Raw genomic sequence first — 20055 nt, 5'->3', positions numbered from 1 at the left:
GAGACGATGGACTCTGAAAAACAAACTGAGGGTTCTAGAGGGGAGGGGGGTGGGAGGATGGGTTAGCCTGGTGATGGGTATTAAAGAGGGCACATTCTGCATGGAGCACTGGGTGTTATGCACAAACAATGAATCATGGAACACTACATCTAAAACTAATGATGTAATGTATGGGGATTAACATAAGAATAAAAAAAAAAACGATTGTCTTTCAACTGGTAAATTTATAAACAACTTATAGCACCGCCGTATCATAGAACACCACGCAGCGGGGACTAATCTTGAAAGGGAAAGGAGTCGGACACAAAAGACTACTTACGTACGGTTGCATTTACTTGACATTCTGGAAATAGAAAGCTATAGTGACAGAGAGTCGATCAGGGTTTACCAGGAACAGGGTGCTGGGGAAGATTCGACTACCAAGGAATATAAATGGGATTTCGGGGGGTTGATGGACCTGTTCTGTGTCTCAGCTACGGTACTGGTTAAATGACTGTATGCTAAATATTTTAAAAGATGACTTTTATTATCTGTACAGTATACTTCAATAAAAAGAAAACCCCTCACGTGGAGGAAAAAACCACTGAAGGATGAATCCAGATTATTCAGATTAAACTCATTACACACTTAAGAGGAGAGCACAGCTTGTAGAGTAGCTGGGTCCAATTTCCGCAGCTTAGGAGGATGCTCAAGTGCAGGGATGGTGCCTAACTTCCCTTCCCATGGGCCCACAGCACTGCCACGTGTGACTTAATAATTCACAGAACAGCCTTGCAAACCAGCACACCGTATATACACTCACAGTCGAAAGACAGTGGGCTGAGAACTTAAACCAGGCATCGAGCCCTGCAGAAATCTTAAGGACTCTATCCCTTCATCCTATTATTTCACTCTGGGTATCTGTGGGGTCCTGGAAGGCTAGTTTGGACAAAAAAATGCAGGGGCTTGCTGGCGGAGGGGAGCAGAGGGAGGGAAGGCCCTGAGAGACGAGGGGCAGACACGCAGTCCTCTCCGGTGAAGGCTTCTAAGGGCTGTGAAGCCGTTTGCTTTTATAATCTATGCGCGGAATTATTCTTTCTCCAGGGAATTCCTTTCATTTGTATGTTCCTCACATTTTCCTAGAATTCCACCTTAAAACGAGCTGGATGGACTTGTGGCCTGGATCTCCACGCCGAAAAGTTCTGCTTGGACGATGACACACTGCAGTTGGAGCTTGCTCACCCACATCTGGAAGCCACATGTCAGCGGCAGCTGTACAAAACGGTCAGCCCAGCGGCCCTAGGGTGACAGTGTTTGCCAGAAGCCCAGCAGCATGGACCGCGCTCTGCTCTGGGTGCTTCTGCCGCTGGTCACCGTGGCCTGGGGCCAGTACGGAGACTACGGGTATCCTTACCAGCAGTACCACGACTACAGTGATGACGGGTGGGTGAATCTGAACCGGCAGGGCTTCAGCTACCAGTGTCCCCATGGGCAGGTGGTGGTGGCCGTGAGGAGCATCTTCAACAAGAATGAAGGCTCGGACAGACAGTGGAATTACGCTTGCATGCCCACGCCACAGAACCTCGGGGAGCCCACGGAGTGCTGGTGGGAGGAAATCAACAGAGCTGGAATGGAGTGGTAAGGGCAGCCTGCGCTCTTGGACGGGGGGCATGGCCATGACAGCACATTTGTCCCCTGGGGGCCGCTTGACCCCAGCCTCCAGAGATGGGGCCAGGAACTCATTCTCGGGGCGGCTGGGGCAGGGCTGGCTGCCCAGCAGCCTACGTGACAGGACAGAAACCCAGGATGGGGAGTGCCCACGGCAGATGGGCTCCTCTGTGGTTCCGTTCCTTCCAGAGGCAGCCCTCCTCTCAATTTCGTCCAGGAACTACTGTGGGTCTGCAAAATTTTTACTAGCCTGCAAAAAGATCGGTACAGGAATTGAGGGTTTTTAAGACACTTTACAGTGTTGTGATGTCCAAATGGCATTTTCGTTTTGTAGTAATTTATTTTTACTATTTTGCAAAGGTATTGGTCCACAAGAGTTTGGGGACAATAAATGACTGGACCCTCACCGTGGACAGTTTGAGAAATGCAGATTTAAAACAAGTGAATGGGGGAGAGGGGACAAAGAAATTTAGGCAAGGAGAAGGGAAATGAAATACCTCTCTACTGCCCTGCTAAAAGGTGCTCTCTTGGTTATAGGAACCGAGGTCCTTCTCTCTGTCTGAATTTAAAGTGGGTTTCACTGCCAGAAAATAGTTTACTGAAGACTTTTAGGGAGAAGTGCTGTTCTGGCCTCACTGGGCTCTGCCACAGTCAATGGCATGGAAATGGTCCAAGCTGGTGCTTGGCTGTGGGGTGTGACAGTCCCAGCCCCAGACCTCGGTCAGGATCCCATCCCAGTACTACTGCCTGTGAGGCTGGCTATTCATGCAGACTGGATGGGAAGGCAGGACCCCTGGGGGGTGGGATGGGGGACGTGGGCTCTGGGGGAGGCAGGTCCAGTGAGGAAGAAGCCCCGCTGCCGCTGGGTTTTCTGGAGAGCAGGACTCTGTGAGGGTTCCAGCAGTGCATGGTGGAGAGTGGGTTGGGGTGGTCAAACTCTGGGGGACCGCACAATCAGCAGACTGAACCATGATGAGACCCCGGGAGGGAAAGACACTGACGCGTGTGTGCAGGAGCCGGGCAAGAGAGGGGACTTCTGAGTAGTCAAAACAACTGCCATTTATTGAGTGTTTACCCTGAGGTAGCACCATGCTGATGCTTTATATGGATTATCTCATTAATGCTCAAAACAAATCTATAAGTCATTTTATAGGTAGACAAATTGTGGTCTAGAGACCCAAATGTTTCCTCAGCCCAAAAGTGGTAAAGGCAGGATTTGGATCTAGTGAGTCTTAACTCCAAATTGTATGTCCTTGGCCACAGTGATGAGCTTCTCGAGAGCCTGCTGTCCCCGCCTGATGTGGGCCATCGGCCCAGCCAGGGGCCGGGACTGGACTCAGGGAAGTGGTTCATCCTGGGAGGATGGGATCTGCAAGGTCATAGTGGAAGCCGAGCCCGGGAGGTTTGGGGACCAGCTTGGTTACTGTGGCTGAGGAGGGGCTCAGCTTGTGGAAGGAATGGGGAGTGGGTCAAATAAGCAGCTGCAGGTGGGGCCCTTTACTGGGCCTCCCTTGTCTACCCCACTGCCTCTGGTGAGCAGATTTAATTATTCAAAACTCCTTCTGAAAGGTGACCAACTCAGAGTCCAGCCTTACCTCAAAGATCCCCTTAGCCAGGCCCATTGCCTGGCATGGAGCACAGCACCACCTTAGTCCACCCATCTAGGGGGCCGTTATATGGGCGGGGCCCCTTTCTAATGCCCCTTTTTAGAGCCATATAGTAAAACAGCGCTCAGAGATGATTTCTTAACCCCAAAGGAAGAGCCCTGGGCTTGGAGTCAGAAGGCCTGGATTCGGACCCAGCTTCTAAAGGCCACGTGACCTTGCCCCAGGGGTTCAACTCTCTAGGCTCCTACCTCATCTGGAAAATGAGTGGTCACACTACGTGATCTCAGAAGAATCCACAACTCCAATACCGCATGCTCTGTTTGGCCTTGAAAATGCATTTGGATTTTTCTTGCATTCTGTTGATCCTTGTGTTTATCCCTGCTAGGGAGAGAAGGCAAATGATGTTTAGTTTTAAACTTGCCAACTTGCATCTGGTTTGTCATTAACTCCCAGACTGTTTGAAGCAAAGCAAAAGAGGAAGGGAGTGGACATGAGATGGGGTTTTTTTTGGCCAATGGGAGTCCAATAAGAGGCTGACGGGTAAGATCACTCTTCCACCCTCTTCCTCCACATTTTGGGCTGTGCTGACTCAAACGATTTTCCTTCTCCCTTTCCACCCCCTGTTGCCTCCTACTCTGCTAATCACAGAGTGAAAAATGCACAAACATGAAAAACAGTTCCTTTATGGTAAAACTCAACTGCCCCAGGTCTGATACCAATTACCCCAGAAGCACTTTTTTAGATGATTATTGCTTTGAGTTTAGACTTCAGTCCCAGTGAAAAATCTGGAAGGAAAGAATTTGCTCATAGGCTGAGTGAGGGGCAGTTACACTTCCCATGGGCTGCAAGCTTGTAATCTGCTCTGGGGGAAGAGCTGTGGACGGTTTTGTGAATTTGGCTGCCTTGTATAAGTGAATCAGCTTGCAGGTTTATTTTAAGAGGGAGGAAGAGTCTAAAACACAGATTTGACAACGATATATAGGACCTACTAAAGACACAGGCTAGGGGCGCCTGGGTGGCTCAGTTGGTTGAGCGGCTGCCTTCGGCTCAGGTCATGATCCTGGAGGCCCTGGATCGAGTCCCGCGTCGGGCTCCCTGCTCTGCGGGGAGTCTGCTTCTCCCTCCGACCCTCCCCCCTCTCATGTGCTCTCTTTCATTCTCTCTCTCTCAAATAAATAAGTAAAGTCTTTAAAAAAAAAAAAAATTTAAAGACACAGGCTAACTGAAGCACAGATTTAAAAGGTGCTCCATGGGGTGCCTGGGTGGCTCAGTCTGTTAAGCGTCGGACTCTTGGCTTCAGCTCAGGCCATGATCTCGGGGTGCTGCAATCGAGCCCCGCATCGGGCTCTGCGCTCAGCACGGAGTCTGCTTCAGATTCTCCCCCTCTCCCTCCTGCTCACTCTCTCTCAAATAAAGAAATAAAATCTTTAAAAATAAATCAATAAAATAAAAGGTGTTCCAAGCATGGGCTGGGTGGCTCATAACACTGCTGTTCGCTATAGTTTCTCTGTAGAAAGCCACCTCTTCAGGGGCCATATTCTGGAGTGTGCAAGCCGGCTCCCCTATTAATGGCCACCAGGAGGCTTTCCCTGAGTCCCAAGAGTGGCACTTTGCCATTTCAGGGCATGCCTCGGTTGTTCTCAGGGAATCTCTAACTCGACGTGGCACGGGCTAGAGGACATGTGGGTCCTGTGTGGAGCAAAATGGAAGCTGGAATTTGCTAGTGAGGCTGAGCTGTCATGTGGTAGACGGAGCTCTGGTCTTAGAACCAGGAAATCTCGATTCACAGCTCCTGTTTCTATCATCTCTTAGCCCTGTGGTCCCGAGCATTTGATTCCTCATTCCCGAAAAAAAGGAGGGTGCGGCACCCGCCTCACAATAGGGGGTCTCACTGTGTGCGTGCAGGAGAAATGTATAGAGGCGGGACTCTAAATCTCAATGTAAAGAAATGCCTGGCACATCACAGGCGGTCAGTAAAGGTTTAATGAATCTGGAACTTGATGAGGCTGGTTTTGGGGCAAGCCAGATTTACATGGAGCCTGAATTCAAAAGAACAGCATTCTGTTTGTTGGCACCTGCTTCCCCCGCCCCCCCAACCCCCGGGGAGGGCCCTGGGCTTCAAAGGATCTCAGGAAGGTGTTTTTAAATGGCAGCTTCTCTCACAGCTGACAATTTAAATTTATGAATTCACCAAAGGCCAGTCATGTGACAGAGAAGAGGAGAAAGGAAAACTGTCCCAAGACCTGTGTTAGCATTAAGGTCAATCTGAAGCTGAGAATAGAGGGCAGAAACTCAGTTTGCCATAATCTGACTCTACTGGAGAGCAGGACTCTGTGTCGTACAGAGCAATGCCCCCGATTCATGGTTCTAAGCACTCAGGACACACAGTGCCCCCCCTCCTCTGAGAGTCTTTTTCAGACCACCTTGTCTGAACCCAAGTTCCCCACCCTCTACCCCCCAACCTGCTTTATATTTGCTGTGGTGCACCTGTCATTAGCTGATTTGTATTTGTACAGTGTTTGTCTCCTTCAAAACAGGCTTAACAAATGTAGGGACTTTGTCTTATTTGACGCTGCATAGGATATTCTCCAGGGCCTAGAATAATGTCGGTGCATAGTAGGACCACTAAATATGTATGCAAGACTAAATCAGACTAGTGAGTGCTTTGGGTAATTCAAATCCCAGTCAGTGTTCCACCCCCCACCCCCACACTCAACAAAGAAGCCTGCAGATTTTCCAGCAGGGGAAACCATTTTGTTCATATTTTTGGTTTTCAGGATCCCATTACCTATAATATAGGGCCCAGCTTTATTGTTCACCTCTCATTTTGGCTAGCTGCATTTGCTGCCCTGCAGGATGGTCTTCTGAGACTTTCTGAAGTTCTCTAAAACATGCACAGAGGATGTTGGACACACTTACCTCAGGATGAATTCTTTTTTTTTTTTTTTAAAGATTTTATTTATTTATTTGAGAGAGAGAATGAGATAGAGAGAGAGCACGAGAGGGGGGAGGGTCAGAGAGAGAGGCAGACTCCCCGATGAGCAGGGAGCCCGACGCGGGACTCGATCCCGGGACTCCAGGATCATGACCTGAGCTGAAGGCAGTCGCTTAACCAACTGAGCCACCCAGGCGCCCAGGATGAATTCTTAATTAGATTTCCATCCTACTATCCCCCAAATCTTACTGTCCCAATAATTTCAAAAATGCAATAGTGAGCTCTTTATTTCAAAAGCCACTTGGGCCAAATGCCACATGGTATTCTGGTTTGGATCTTGGAACAAAAAAAGGTCATTAGTGAGAAAACATGAAATCCAAACAAAGTCTGGAGTTAAGGGTTGTACCAGTGATAATTCCTTAGGGTTGATCAAGGAACCAGAGTTCTGAAAGATAAGATCAGGGGAACAACTCTTCTGTAAATCTAAAATCACTTCAAACTAAAAAGATTTTTAAAAGTAAGGATGCCGGCTAGTAGAGTACATACTGGTAGTTTAAAAGGCAAACAGCAACAGAATCAAAGAAGCTTAGCGCCAGGAGGGGCCTGGAAAAAAATCCACAACAATGTGCTTGCATCGTAGATGAGGACTGAAGGCCAAGAGAGTCTGCAATTGAAAAACCCATGAAATAGGTGCATTCCGTGTAGGTGCTATTACCCTAGGCCTAATTTCTGCGGTGCTTGGTAGTTTATAAGCATTCCCCATTTATACGTTCCTTTGCTCATTTATTCACTACCAAATGCTTATTATCACAAATTTTGCCAGACTCCAGGATCATGAAGATGAATGACATACAGTCTATGCCCTTGAGTTACTCGTAGTCTAAACTTATTTGATCTTCATGGTGCTACCAGGAGGCAGGCACTACTATTTCTCTGTTTTACAGATGAGGGACTGTGGCTCAGAGCACTGGGAGACTTGCCCCCTGGGAGCTGGTGAGCAGTAGAGGACAGGGCCCAAGCCAGACATTCTGATGCCCCAGTGCTGGCCGATGTGAAATGCTGGTGTCGTTTCTGTTCTTGGATAAAGCTGGGCTAAAGAAGATATCACATCCACGTAAGAGTGACTTCTGAGGGCAAGAAGGCGAGTGTGGGAGAAGGGTTATGGCAGCTCCACGATTCTTGCCCACTCCCCATCGAGGTCACTCTTCTTCTAAGTACTAGGAATCAGGTGTCTGGGGGAACTTGAGTTTTGCAAAAATGGCTCTTGGCTGTGCTGATAAGATTGGCAAAGTTTCACTAATCCCGGTAGGGGATTTGCTTCTGTGGGGGTACCGGCCAGACGTAATCTTCCCAATAAATAAGAGATTTCCCAGAGTTAGGATATCTTCCTCTGTGCGTGTGTGTGTGTGCACCGTGTGTGTGTGTTTCTTCAAGTTATCTTGAAGTAATGGAAAGATAACTTTTGCAGTCAAACAGGACAGTTCTCAAAATGCCACCCCACTCCTTCTGATGGAAGTTATATCAACCTTCCAAGCCCCAGTTTCTACCTCTACAAAGACAGAAGTGTAGTGAGAGGTAAATGAGATAATATATAGGCATTACTGACTGTGCGTCCTTGAGAGAATCACACAACGTCTCTAAACCCAAGTTTCCTTATGTGTCACACGCTGGTGGTGGTGAGAACTGATTATGCGAGCCCATTTCATGAGATTGTTTTGATGACTGAAATAATGAGCCCGGGTTAGAGTGCTGAGCACAACACCTGGCATGCGGTAGGTCCCTGACAAAGGTTACTTATTTTCACTCTTATGACTACCCTGTAGAAACTGAAACTCAAAGAGATACATATCACACAGTCCATTTTAAAGCTGGAGCTCAAATATAAATTGCTACATTACAAAGGCCCCTGATGTGTACCACTTTGTTTGGGGAACATATAATTCAGTTATGATCTATAAATATCTAAGCATACATTATGAGTGTCTTGAATATCGGTCACATTTTCAGATAGACATTGAGGCAGCATTAGATCTCTGGGTTAACAAATATTGTGATAATTGATGTTCATGGGTTCCTGTGGCTGAGGCTGAGATCCCCGCATGACCTGCATTTGCTCTCAGTCCATAACTGATCTCAAGACATTAATACGTCACATAAGATAATCCGGATCTTCTCAGACACCTTTGGGATAGTCTCTACTGCTTGTATTTTTCCAAAATGGGGCAGGAGTTGGTATTTTGGGGAGAATTTGTTTTTCTCTCTCTGTCCTGCTATGTTGTTTTTTTTTTTTTTTTTAATCCAGAGAAGGTATTCGGCAGCCCATTTGTGCGTCACCATCTGGAAACCTGGTAGACAGGCAGGCAGACTTGAAACCAGATGCAGAGAAGGCAGGAGGACTCTTCCTCAGATGTGGGCAGGCAGAGAAGAGACTGCGTTCAGCGCAGCGCTATTCAGACGATTGTTCACGTCTCCACCTGAGTGGCAGAAAGCCCAGCGCTCAGCAGTGCAGCGCTTACCTCCAGATATTCTGCACTATTGCACCTTGCCCCCAAACTGGGTTTGTCTCTGCCTCTTGCCACTTCCCTGTCCCAATGTCCCCACCCAGTCTCTTGCTCCTCTTCTCTGGCTGGAGTGCCAGTCTACTTCTTCTCTCCAATCCCTGTATTGCCATAGCCCGTGCTAACTCATATAGCCCTCTGGAAAGAATTCCAGACCAAGTATCGTACCAGGCAGAGAGAAGGTTCTGATGAGGGTTTGTTGGAAGAGTTAATGAACATTCTAAAACCCTGTGCTCTATGTTATAAATGCCTTAGAGCAACTCAAAGGATTAATCTGGGGAGAAGAGAATTAACAGGACTCAAAGCTTTATTCTAAAATAATGAATCTCTCTTGGTGGAACTTAAGCCCTCATCAAGCTGGACTGGGGGAAAAATTGGGGGGAGTCATGGAGGCTGTGTCACATGGTCTCCCCAGTGCAGAGAGCTCTTATTCCATCTCTGCTGTGTGGTTGGAGACTGGCTAACAGGCCTGGAGCACCTTGCATGTCTGTGGAACTGGGAGGAAAGAGACCAGAACAACCAGCCCACCCATTTGATGTGACTATGAAAGCTTGACCAAGATGGCCCTGCTTTACCCTGTTCTACACCAGACCCATCGCCATAAGTTTGAACTTTTTATAAGTTTGGACCAAAACCAGCAAAGACTGGAAGGAGGGACTAAAACTCCATAGAAGAGTTCACCAACAAGACCAGACATATACACACCTTCCAGTGCCCACCCCCATCACTTGGCCTGACGAAGAGCCCTGGACCCAGTGAAGACTACAGGAGACAGAGAGAAAGCCTGGCCAGAGAATGGACCAGAAGCAGAAGACAGTCTTCGACCAATTCTTTGTGCCCCTGATAGCTCATGTACAGAGTTTTGGCCTCGGAAAAATGCATTTGGATCCTGCTCTTCCTGTTTCCATCTTGGCCAAGAGTGACTTAAATAAGGCTCCACACAGTGTGGTAATGACAGGGCGGGGACAGAACTTGGGTCTGCTGCTTCCTCAACAACAGCTCTTCGTCTGCACCCTGTCGCTTCTTTGTTTTACTGCTGCAGACACAGGAGAAGGTTTTCTGTCTTTGCTTTCCGGGGCACGGTCCCGAGATAAGCCACTTTCAAAAGGCCACCCTCCCAGAGAAGGTCCCTGAATATTGTCAGGGAAGGGATAACTAACTGCCTTGTGATTTGCCTTCTAGAAAGTTTCTTCTGTCAGGTGGGGCAGGGCCAACAATGATCCAGTTTGTGAAACAAAATTGAGCCTTCAGCCTTCAAAGGGATGGTGAGAAAGAAAGTCTGCCTTCTGAAATGGGGAGTAGACAGCTTCTGAAGCAGGGCATCCAAGGACTCAGATTCTGAAGGGATGTTCTCAGGGAGTCCGTGCCCACGGCTCCGCTGGGGTCCCATCACAATCCACCCAGAAGCCTGCAGTCTTGGGTCCATACTCTTCTGCGGGCCCATTCAGGAGCATCAAGCCGGTGCTGAGAAGTGGAGCAGAGCCTTCGGTGTGTCTTTTCATCACTGGCCACTTTTTAAAAATTGAGTTTGAATCCCGTCAGTGATGCCAGCCCTCTCCTGCTCCCCCACACCCCTCGTGTTCACAGCTGCCCTCACCCCTCTTCTCTCCTGCCTGTTCCCATGTTTGTGATCCTGCAGATGTGGCCAAATGTCTAAGTGAGTCTCGCCAAATAAGGTGCTTTTACAAAAAGTTGATTGAAAGGGACAAGAATGGAGGGGAGGAAGGCCCAAAGCTCTGCTCATTTCACGCCCTCAGCCTGAGCAGGCTTGGTTCCTGAGGGGAAAAGTGGATGTGGGGAGACCATCACTCACTCCAGATCCTGGAAACTTCTGGGGGGGAATGTCAGGGCCCTTTCTGGATCTGAGTGATGGGCTCTTCAATGTCAACTCTGCCTCTGGTGCTGGAGGACGCCTGACCAGTCATCCGTTCATTCGTTCTTCTGTTAAACATCTGCTAGACCCGCCTTGTCAGGCCCCATGGGGAATTCAAACTGAAAATTGAGTGATCTTTTCCCTTAAGGACTTTACCATCCACTCAAGTATCTATGCTACGAAGTGGGTGTGTGTCAGCAACTAAGACAGCCAACCTCCGTGCTTGGTTTTAGGGAAACAACAGCTCAGGGAATACACTGGAGTCCACCAGCTTTGCTCTGACTGGAGACTGGGGAGCCAAGGCAGCTTTGGCCAAGTACACTCACAATTGTCGAGTAGGCAAAATGAAAGTATGATGACAATAATAAAGAATTTATTAAGCACCAGAATATATATGCATTGTCTTATTTGGTCTTCACAATAACTTAAATAAGTATGTGCTATTATTATGCCCATTTTACAAATGAGAAAACTGAGGCCAATAGAGAATATGAAGCCTGCCCAAGGTGACACAGCCAGTCCAGCAGCACAGTCCATGCTCTTAGCCATTCTGCTCTACTGATCCCCACATGAGTGTGAAAATGTACCCAAACAAAAATCCAATTCTGGATTTCATTGTGCTGGCCACATGCACTACCAAACTCCAGTACTCTACCAAAATGGGATGGCCATGGGACAGAAGCTGGAAGAGAGTTCTGCTTGGTTTTCTAATCTTCGCAGGGCAGCATTATCTGAGGTGGTGTGTGAGGGAGTGACACACACACTCCCCACACAGGATCGTGGGGCAGGCTGCCTGGCTGACAGCCAGCAGGGAATTCACAGAACTTGGATTTCCTTCAAAACTGGTACCCCATGAAACAGGCCAGCTTATCTTGTTACATGTATTTTTACTTAAGGGAACTTACCACCCTGGGAACACTGTCCCCTGTGGTGATCCAAGTGCACAGGACAAACCCAAACAATTGGAACAAGAACCACAGGGAAACTGCAACCTGGCTCGGTTTTGAAAGGACTGTTTCAGAGGAAGCCAGAACTGTCATGATGGTAAGAAGGAAGATCACAGAAGCTTTGTTTACAACTTTTAGTGCTTTCTCTTGAACAGCTCTCACTCACACTGCTAGAATTAGGATATAATAGACTATCTTGGACTATCCACTGTCCCGGACCCGAACACTCCATTCCAATCACATTCCCAAATGTGCCAGGTGTTTTCCAAAGTGGCACCACTCCTGGTGAGCTGTGAGCAGTGGTAGAGCAAAGAAGGCTAGGACGTCAAGGGCAGGGTCTCAAGGCACATTTTAATCTGCATTCCTGATCTGCCATAGCTGAGCTCTCTAGGATCCGTCAGAACCTCTTACAAGTCCCAGGGACAGGCACCTCGGGCTAATACGGCTAATACATGTGACTGGCCAAATACTAAGCCCATCCCTCACTGCCCTCAGCATGGAAGCGTGGTGATTGATACAGAAGAATTGCTGGGTACAAGCTTGTTGAGTGGATGAACAAATAAACACATGCATATTTGAGTGTAGGTATGCATGAATAAATAAATGAATAATAAATGAATGAAGAGGACAGATGCCTTCCAATCAGAGCCATCGAATATATTTAATATCTAGTTTCATCAGATCCACAAGATCATTTCTGGCAATTACAAAGAAACCACCGATGGTTCTATAGTTTGTGTGTCAGCAAGGTCCCTGTCACCTATCAGCACAAAGCAATTATTCTTACTTTATCTGTTATATTTCCGGGGAACTTATCTGTACTTGGAAAATGGGATTGTGTTCCAGAAGTTTTCAAGCCATGACACATAGGCAGCCGCCTGTTCTGCTCACTCATGAGAGGGAGCATGATCAATGGCTGGGGGGTGGGGGGAGGGACATGCAGAGAAACTGATGGAGCTAAGGACTGGTTTTGGAAGGACTTGTGAGAGACCCCCACCCCGCATAAGGCCGGGTGGACAACAGCATCGTCATCATCCAGCAGAAAGTGGCAAACTTTGGGCACTGGTGGGATTTGGGGCAGGGATGGGAGAAAGTAGTACTGGAGGTGGGACAAAGGAAGAAATGATCACACTGTCTAAAGCCAATGCTTAGTTAGGAAGGTGCTGTGAAGATAAAAGGGGCTGACCCCCAGAGGCATCAGCAGCCCAGCTAGAAAGAAAGAGTGACAATGCCCATGGCCGCAGGGAGGGTCTGTGGACCAGAGAGGAGGGGTCACCTTCTTTGAAGAATTAGAACAGAGCATATAAGACAGGAAAAAGACCCCTACAGGGAATTTGAGGTCAGTTTTCCTGTCACCACCCTGTAAGGAGTGCTTCCATATGCCAGGACCCACTGTGGGCACTGAGGATAAATCCAAGCAAAACCCGCCCTGACCATGTAGAGCTTACAGTCGAGTGGGCAGTAAGAAGATTCCTGGGTAAGTGGTGAGAACCTGGGGATGTGGTCCCAGCTTCCCACCGGGTGCCCTGGACCAAGTGCCGTGCCCACCTGGGCTTTGCAGGTACGTGGGGCTTGAGTGAATGAGTGCCCCGTGCAAACTCCCAGGGCTCTGCTCTTGAGCAAAAGAAATGTTGTTTGAAGTGCATCAAATCATTGTGTTTCTCTCTGTCTTCTTTTTATTTTAAATTTAAGTAAAATAAAGTGTATTCTCTTTTAAGTAGCATAAATAATACAATCTTGCATTTCTAAAAGTCTAGATGCCTCTATATCCATCCATTTATGCTTGCTTCTAACTATAAATTCATAGACATCTACCAGGAGCTGCGCTCCCCAATTTCCTTCAGCTGAAATATTCTGAATCATTTGAATTTTAATGGTGAGCATATGTTATTTCCACAAATATAGCAAAGTCTTTATTATTTGCAGTAAAATGGAAGCAACTAGGGCACCTGCGTGGCCCAGTCAGTTAAGCGTCCGACTCTTGATTTCGGCTCAGGTCATGATCTCAGGGTCCTGGGTTCGAGCCCCGCATGGGGCTGCGTGCTGGGCACGGAACCTGCTTAAGATTCGCCCTCTCCTTCTGCCCCTCCCCTCCTTCTCTAAAACAAGAGGCATAAATTGTCAGGAACCTAGGTCAGTCAAAGCACGGCCTGGCTCAGGAGCTGTGGGAGCTGGGGTCTTGGGTGTTCTTGCCGTTAGTTCACTTGTTCTCTTCTCTTCAGGTACCAGACGTGCTCCAACAACGGGCTGGTGGCAGGGTTCCAGAGCCGCTACTTTGAGTCCGTGCTGGATCGGGAATGGCAGTTTTACTGCTGCCGGTACGGCAAGAGATGTCCGTATTCCTGCTGGTGAGCCTGGCAGCCAAACACAACACCTCAAGACTCCTGGGGCTGGAGGGGAGCTTGGGGGGGGAGGGGGCGCTCTGGTCCCCGTTTCTGACTTCAGATGAGCCTGGGCTGTCACGAACAAGTTTGGAATGCAGCAGGCAGCACGTAGAAGGAAACGAATGTACAAAATTCATGAAAAGGCTAGAATAATATTCTCGCTGGGAGGGACCTCACAGCTCATCAAGCCAATGCATCTACACCCCTCTTTTGGCAGGAAGAAACAAACAAAACTATAGAACAAGGAAGTCCCTTGTCCAAAGTTATGCAGCTATTTCGTGGGAGTATCACCCCTAGAGCTGAGATCTACTGACTCTTGTTGCAGGACTCTTTCCCTCTATCACAATAACTTCTCATCACATCCAAGGCTGCTGGACCTGTTTGGGAACCTATTTGTTCCTTGTCACCGGTCAGAGTAGCAAACATAGTCTATAATTATAGACCAAAGAAAGAGGCTAGTGTTTTCTAGATCAATTTGTAATTCCAGTTTGTATAATTTTGCTCTTTCCTGCTCCCTGGGCTGATGCCAAATATCCCCTGACCTAGCTTTCAAATTGACTAGGAGAATGTGTATATATTTATTTACCCGGATAACTTCCAATGGGTGTTGACAACACAACTTGTCCCAAGTTCTTCAGTCTAAAAACAAGCCCAGCATTTCTGCCTTGGACAAAGGGATCCAAAGTGTCAACTTTTTTGAAGTGTTTGAAGTGTGGCTCACTCAAGGGATTTATCTCTCTGCAGTGTGGTGCTAGAAAGGACAGCCTTGTGGGTTATGCCTTCTTCTGCCACCGGACAGTATTACTCCACAGATGCCCAAGCAGGGCACCATGGGTCTCGGCACAGGCAACTCCAAAAGCTAAGAGTTCTCTGTTTAAAGTAATGATAAATTGTAAACCCAGAGCTCAAAGCCAGTAGCTGTAGGATGGAGCAGGGGCTTGTTCCAGCTCTCCAAAGCTGCCCCCATAAAGCAGTTCTTACCCCACCACGGCAGGTGAGCAGGCATGGCTAGGGTGTTAGGACAGAACTGTGACAGATCCCGAAGCAAAGACCTAAAGCCTGCACATGCTGGGGTCGTGTGGAGGAAGCACTGATGGGACAAGAAACTTGAGTTCCTGTCTCTCCCCTCCCCACCTTCCCCTCCCTCCCCTCTTCCCCCTCCTCCGAGCCCTCTTAACAGTGCTGTCTCTGGAATGCCACTTTCCTTCTCTTTGGGCCTCAAGTCCATCACTTAAAATGATGGCCAACTTTGCTGGGTCTCTGAGATTTTTGAGAATCTGATGAAAGCTATAAATCTTGTCTTCAGGAAAAAGAAAATACACTTCAGCATATTTAGACAAAAGTTTACACAGAATTTCCAGGAGCCCTCAAACTCCCTGAAGGCCACCAAAAGATCTTTGAGGTTGTTTTAAGCCCTAAAAATTCCTTGACGCCAAAGGTGCTTTTGCAAAAGGCAATCCAGATGCCCAGAACTGATTTCCAAGACAGGGTGAAGGTCCTAAAGACGACTGGGACCCACTGAGTGGGGAGAGAAGGTAGGAGCCTGCCTTGCCACTGTGACCTGAGAAGCAGGGCTTTCCCCAATTTTCCTGTCCCAAGTCTGCTAACAGAAAGCCTCCCCAATGGTGAAATCTGCCTCCCTTGTTGAGAGGCATTAAAAGCCAGTTAAAATGTAAATAAATTATCAGAAAGAGTAGGCAACAAACTAATAGTCCGTTAATCCATTACCACATTAGCAAGATTTCCCCTTAGGCTCCAAAGGAAAACCTCAGGGCCCTGTGGGGAGGATGCACAGCCTAAGGGCAGTGGGAGGACCAGGTGTCTGGGGGCCCTAGTTTCTGCCCCTCATGGAGGTCTGTTACAGCTCTTAGTGTACTACACTGGGTCTAGACTGGGAGCCTCTGGAGCATACAGGGAACTCATTGATCTTTGCATCCCCAGTGCCCAGTGTAATGCTTGGAACGTAGTGTCTGCTTGACAATTATTGAGTAAATATTGGAATAAATGATTCTGAAGGGCATGCAGAATAAGGTGAAGAGGCCCAGAAAATATAATTTACTTACTTACTCTAAAAGTTTGTTGTTGTTGTTTTTTAACTCTGTTTTTAAATCCCACTCTCCCATCCTTGCCCTAGAATGTAAACTCTATACAAGCAAAGATCTCTGTATTGATATATTCCAAGCCCTTAACTAGTGCCAAGCACTTATTAGGCACTCAATAACATGTGTTGAGTGAATGAATAACTTTGGCCTACTTCCTAATTCTGCGAGGATAAAATGAGATAGTATATGTCCGGTACTGCTACTGGCTATGATCACACAGAGCTGACCTGTCCCCTGCAGCCCTCCCAGCTCCAGGGTAGACGCAGCCTCCTCCCTAAAAGACAGGCCTTCCAAAGGCTGACTCTACCCAAGGTCATCACAGTCAGGGGTGGGATCGCCCTGCAGGAAGCAGAACCAGTGGCTGGAGCGGGGTGTGCAGAGAAACAAGAGATGGTCCACTTGGACAGTCTACTAGGGGGCCACTGACTCATTGCCCCGCAGGCAGAAGAGGAGGGAGCCCATTCCATCACTGTGAGGACCAGCTTCTCTGCCAAGACAGGTGGGAGAGTCTGCCCCTTTACTGGTCACACAGTCACTGGCTGGTCACCTGGCTTCTGGCCAAACAGAGTAACAACAGGGAGTGGACTTAGGGCCCAAGGCTTTTGGTGACAAGGCAGGCAAGAAACGGAGTCTCACTCATTTTGGAGAAATTGCCTAACAGCAGAGGTGGGGGTGAATGGAGGTAAGGGTGGGATGAAGGGGAAATAGCTCATCTTCCCAGAGTCCCCAGACTCTGTGGAGTCTGTGATCTGCATCACTATCCTGAGCATTGTTGCTTGAAGTTTACCCTGTTTCTTTGAATGCTGAGACCCAAAAGACATCCAGATCTTTATGTCTCAAAATTCCACTGATTTTCTAATGATGCTCCAGATGGCCATTGGTCACTTGGGGGGGTGGGGGCTGGTTCCAGGCTCCTCCTGCTCCCCACAAGCACTGGATGTCCTTCTGCTCATGTACTTTAGAACTTGGACTTTTCAAGCTCTCTTAGATGCAGCCCACCAATTGCTAAGATGTTAAGAATTTAATGAACATGGAAATATATACGTAGGAACAAAGTCCTGAGGTTAAAGATGAGCAACTTTTCCTCAGTTACCCGAGACATTCAGAGCCCAGTGGCAAAACTTACCCAGAGCCTTGGTCTGCAATGGCCTCCCTCGCCCTCCCCCCCACTCCACCACCGAGACATGTCATTAATGGTCAGCAGAACCCATGGGGGAAAAGAGGAGAGAATTACTCAGAAAGACACAACAAGTCAACTTGGAAGCAAGTGCCCTCTGAGGAAGGCTTTGCTTAGCTGCATCTATTTCTGACTGCACAGTGTTAGAGCTGAGAGCCACTGTGGTTATCTAAGGAAATGGTATTTTTTCAAAGGGAAACTTGGAGAAGCAGCCGAATGAGATTGCAGTATGCACCATGGTATGCAGTGCATGACTCACTATCCCACTGCGGTGTCTAGACGTTTTAGTGGCATCTTTAAATTGCCTGAGTCATGACGTTATATTATGTCTTTCTAAACTACGTGAAGCCTCTAGGGCAAAAATTAAGTCTTATTTCTTCAGCATCTCAGCGTACTGCCTGGCACAAAAGAGACCCTTAATAAATTTTTTGAATGAATGTTGCAGGCCCGTAGAAACAGTAACAGTGGTGAAACCTGACATTGATATGATGATGTTTTAGAGTTGAAAAGGATTCTTCCACAAGCATTATTTTGTTTGATCCTTCTAACAGCCCGTCAGAGGGAGAAGTGTTTTCCCACACCTTCCCACTGTGAAACCTGCTGATAACATTCCTATTTGAAGCCTTCCCTCACGTCACTTAAACTGGCTTGAACTACCTCCCAGGGAACTGGACGCATGTGGGTGGGGACATTTTTCTCTCCCACTTCGAAAGCCATTCTGTAGCACTGAGCCTGACCGTGTTTTGAACTAGCTAAATGAGCATCAATCATCTTTGTGTTTGCAAACATTTAAGGATTCAGAAATGGCACCGCTCTTGCAGGAAAACAATACAAATTATCCAACCAACTCCCAAATGAGCACGAGATTTATTTGTTTGGTGGGGACCAAGGTGCGGCTCTCATTTAGGACTGAGAAGTTTCTCGCTGGATATTACAGCCTCACTGAACTCTGGCCAGAGAGTGAATTTCTGATAGACTCAGATATGCTGTCACTAAGCAGTCCCCACTGGGTTGGACGCATATGTAAATTTTACACATATTTATTTATATATGAGAATTCACATTCTTTTTTTTTTTTTTTGTAAGATTTTATTTATTTATTTGACAGAGAGAGAGAGAGAGCACAAGCAAGAGGAGCTGCAGAGGGAGAGGGAGAAGCAGGCTTCCCGCCGAGCAGGGAGCCCGATGCGGGGCTCGATCCCAGGACCCTGGGACCATGACCTGAGCTGAAGGCAGACGCCCCGAGAATTCACATTCTTAGACCAGTCGTCTGCAAACCGCAAACACATGTCACTGAAGAAGCCGCAACCCTTCAGAGCCTGTTTGTAATAACTCCCCAGTTCCCAAGCAGCTGAGCTGCTGCCTGCCCCACACTAGACTGTCCCCCACCAGCGTGCAGGGCTGGCCAGGCGCAGGCTCTGGGTCCTGGGAACCGACGGTTTTGAATTGAGCATCGATTTCCTTTTCCATGGTTCTCCTCCAGACCTGTGGCCTTTCATTAGATTCACTACATATTATGTTTTGATGAAAAAAAAAATGTTACTCCTCAGAATCAACATAGATGACATTTCAGTTTTCTCCCAACCTTGAGATCCGATGACTCTTGCATGTCACTTCCTCCACTGCCTATCTCCCCTCTCTCCCTGAAGCTCAAGTCCTACACCAGAGAGTATTTTTCTTAATTCCTAGGTAGCTCTAGTTAACAACAACAAAATCAGCTAACTAGAACATTCTTCTCCTCTCTCCACCCCAAAACCTCGATCAAAGCTAATCTTTAACTCCTCACCTCATGGCTCAGAATTTAATACAAGATGGGTGGTGTTTGCACGACCAGTCCCCCATGATATCATGGCAGGGACAAGAATGACGTCAGAGGCACCCCTACGGCCATCTCTGTTGCCTCCCGCCCCTGGTCAGGTGTCACTCAGCACTGTGCCCAGAGGCTGGTAAGAAGGGCAGCTTCTATGATGGTTCCTCTGAGCAAGCTGGAAGCTGTTATTATAGAGATAAAGACACCCACACTCCGTTTTAGCTACTTGCCTTTACTGGAATCTAGAGACAATCATTCATTCCTCCATTCATTAATTTATTTAATCAGCCAGCCAATGTGAATGGATATAAAATAAGTACAATTTATAGACTTTGATTCCATTAATTCCCTGTAATGATGATGATGATACTTTTATTTACTGAGCATCTAGCATGTGCTCATGTGTTAGTTCATTCACTTCTCACACACAGAAAATATGACACTTTCACACAAATGAGGGAAGTGAGGTGCAGAAGTTGTGACCCATTCAAAGTTCCAAACTCTGTTCACACAGGTCTGTCTGCCTCCCAACCGCATGCCTTCTGCACATTATTGAGCTCTCCCAATCCAGAGGATAAAGTAAGACCCACACGGGTGAAGTATCAGGTAGCAACACAGTAAGCATCTGGGAGAAAACAAAGAAGAAAGGCGTTATTTCAGCTGGAGCAGAGATGTTGGAGATGTCAGTGTTTAGGACCAAGGTGACCATGATGTAATGTGGCTGATGAAAGCCAGTAGGGATGGAAAGAAATGTGCTTGCTGAGCAGCCCTGGGCGTGGACGGTGAGCTAGAAACTTGGTTCCAAGAGAGCAATTTGGAAAATATTTAGAGATTTTCCTCCTTCTAATTTAAGTCAGAGATATCTCTGGAACTGCGTTTCCCTCTGTGGTGATACATATTTGAACCATTTGAAATATAAATCTCCAAAATGCTGCAAGAAGACAAACATGAACATGCAAGGTTCTGTCTCATCCCCCCAGGGTCTAGGGTCTCTCCCTAGTGCAGAGGAGGGCAC

The 20055-nt window shown here is 47.5% G+C and overlaps 1 protein-coding gene across 1 annotated transcript in view; it reads left to right on the top strand.

The window, feature by feature from the left end:
• The first annotated feature begins 1265 nt into the window (after window positions 1-1265).
• Window positions 1266-20055, top strand: part of DPT (dermatopontin) — a 29054-nt gene continuing 10264 nt past the window's right edge. Inside the window, exons 1-2 of the mRNA XM_006746587.3 lie at window positions 1266-1617; window positions 13790-13915. Of these exons, the coding sequence (XP_006746650.1) occupies window positions 1313-1617; window positions 13790-13915 (431 nt within the window). The 5' untranslated portion in view covers window positions 1266-1312. The remainder of the gene's footprint in view (window positions 1618-13789; window positions 13916-20055) is intronic.

This window comes from Leptonychotes weddellii, chromosome 6 (assembly GCF_054177405.1).
Source record: "Leptonychotes weddellii isolate Sample4059 chromosome 6, ASM5417740v2, whole genome shotgun sequence".
Lineage (NCBI taxonomy): Eukaryota > Metazoa > Chordata > Mammalia > Carnivora > Phocidae > Leptonychotes > Leptonychotes weddellii.
Note: the sequence above shows the minus strand (reverse complement) of the source record. Positions and strands in the feature narration are given on the sequence as shown.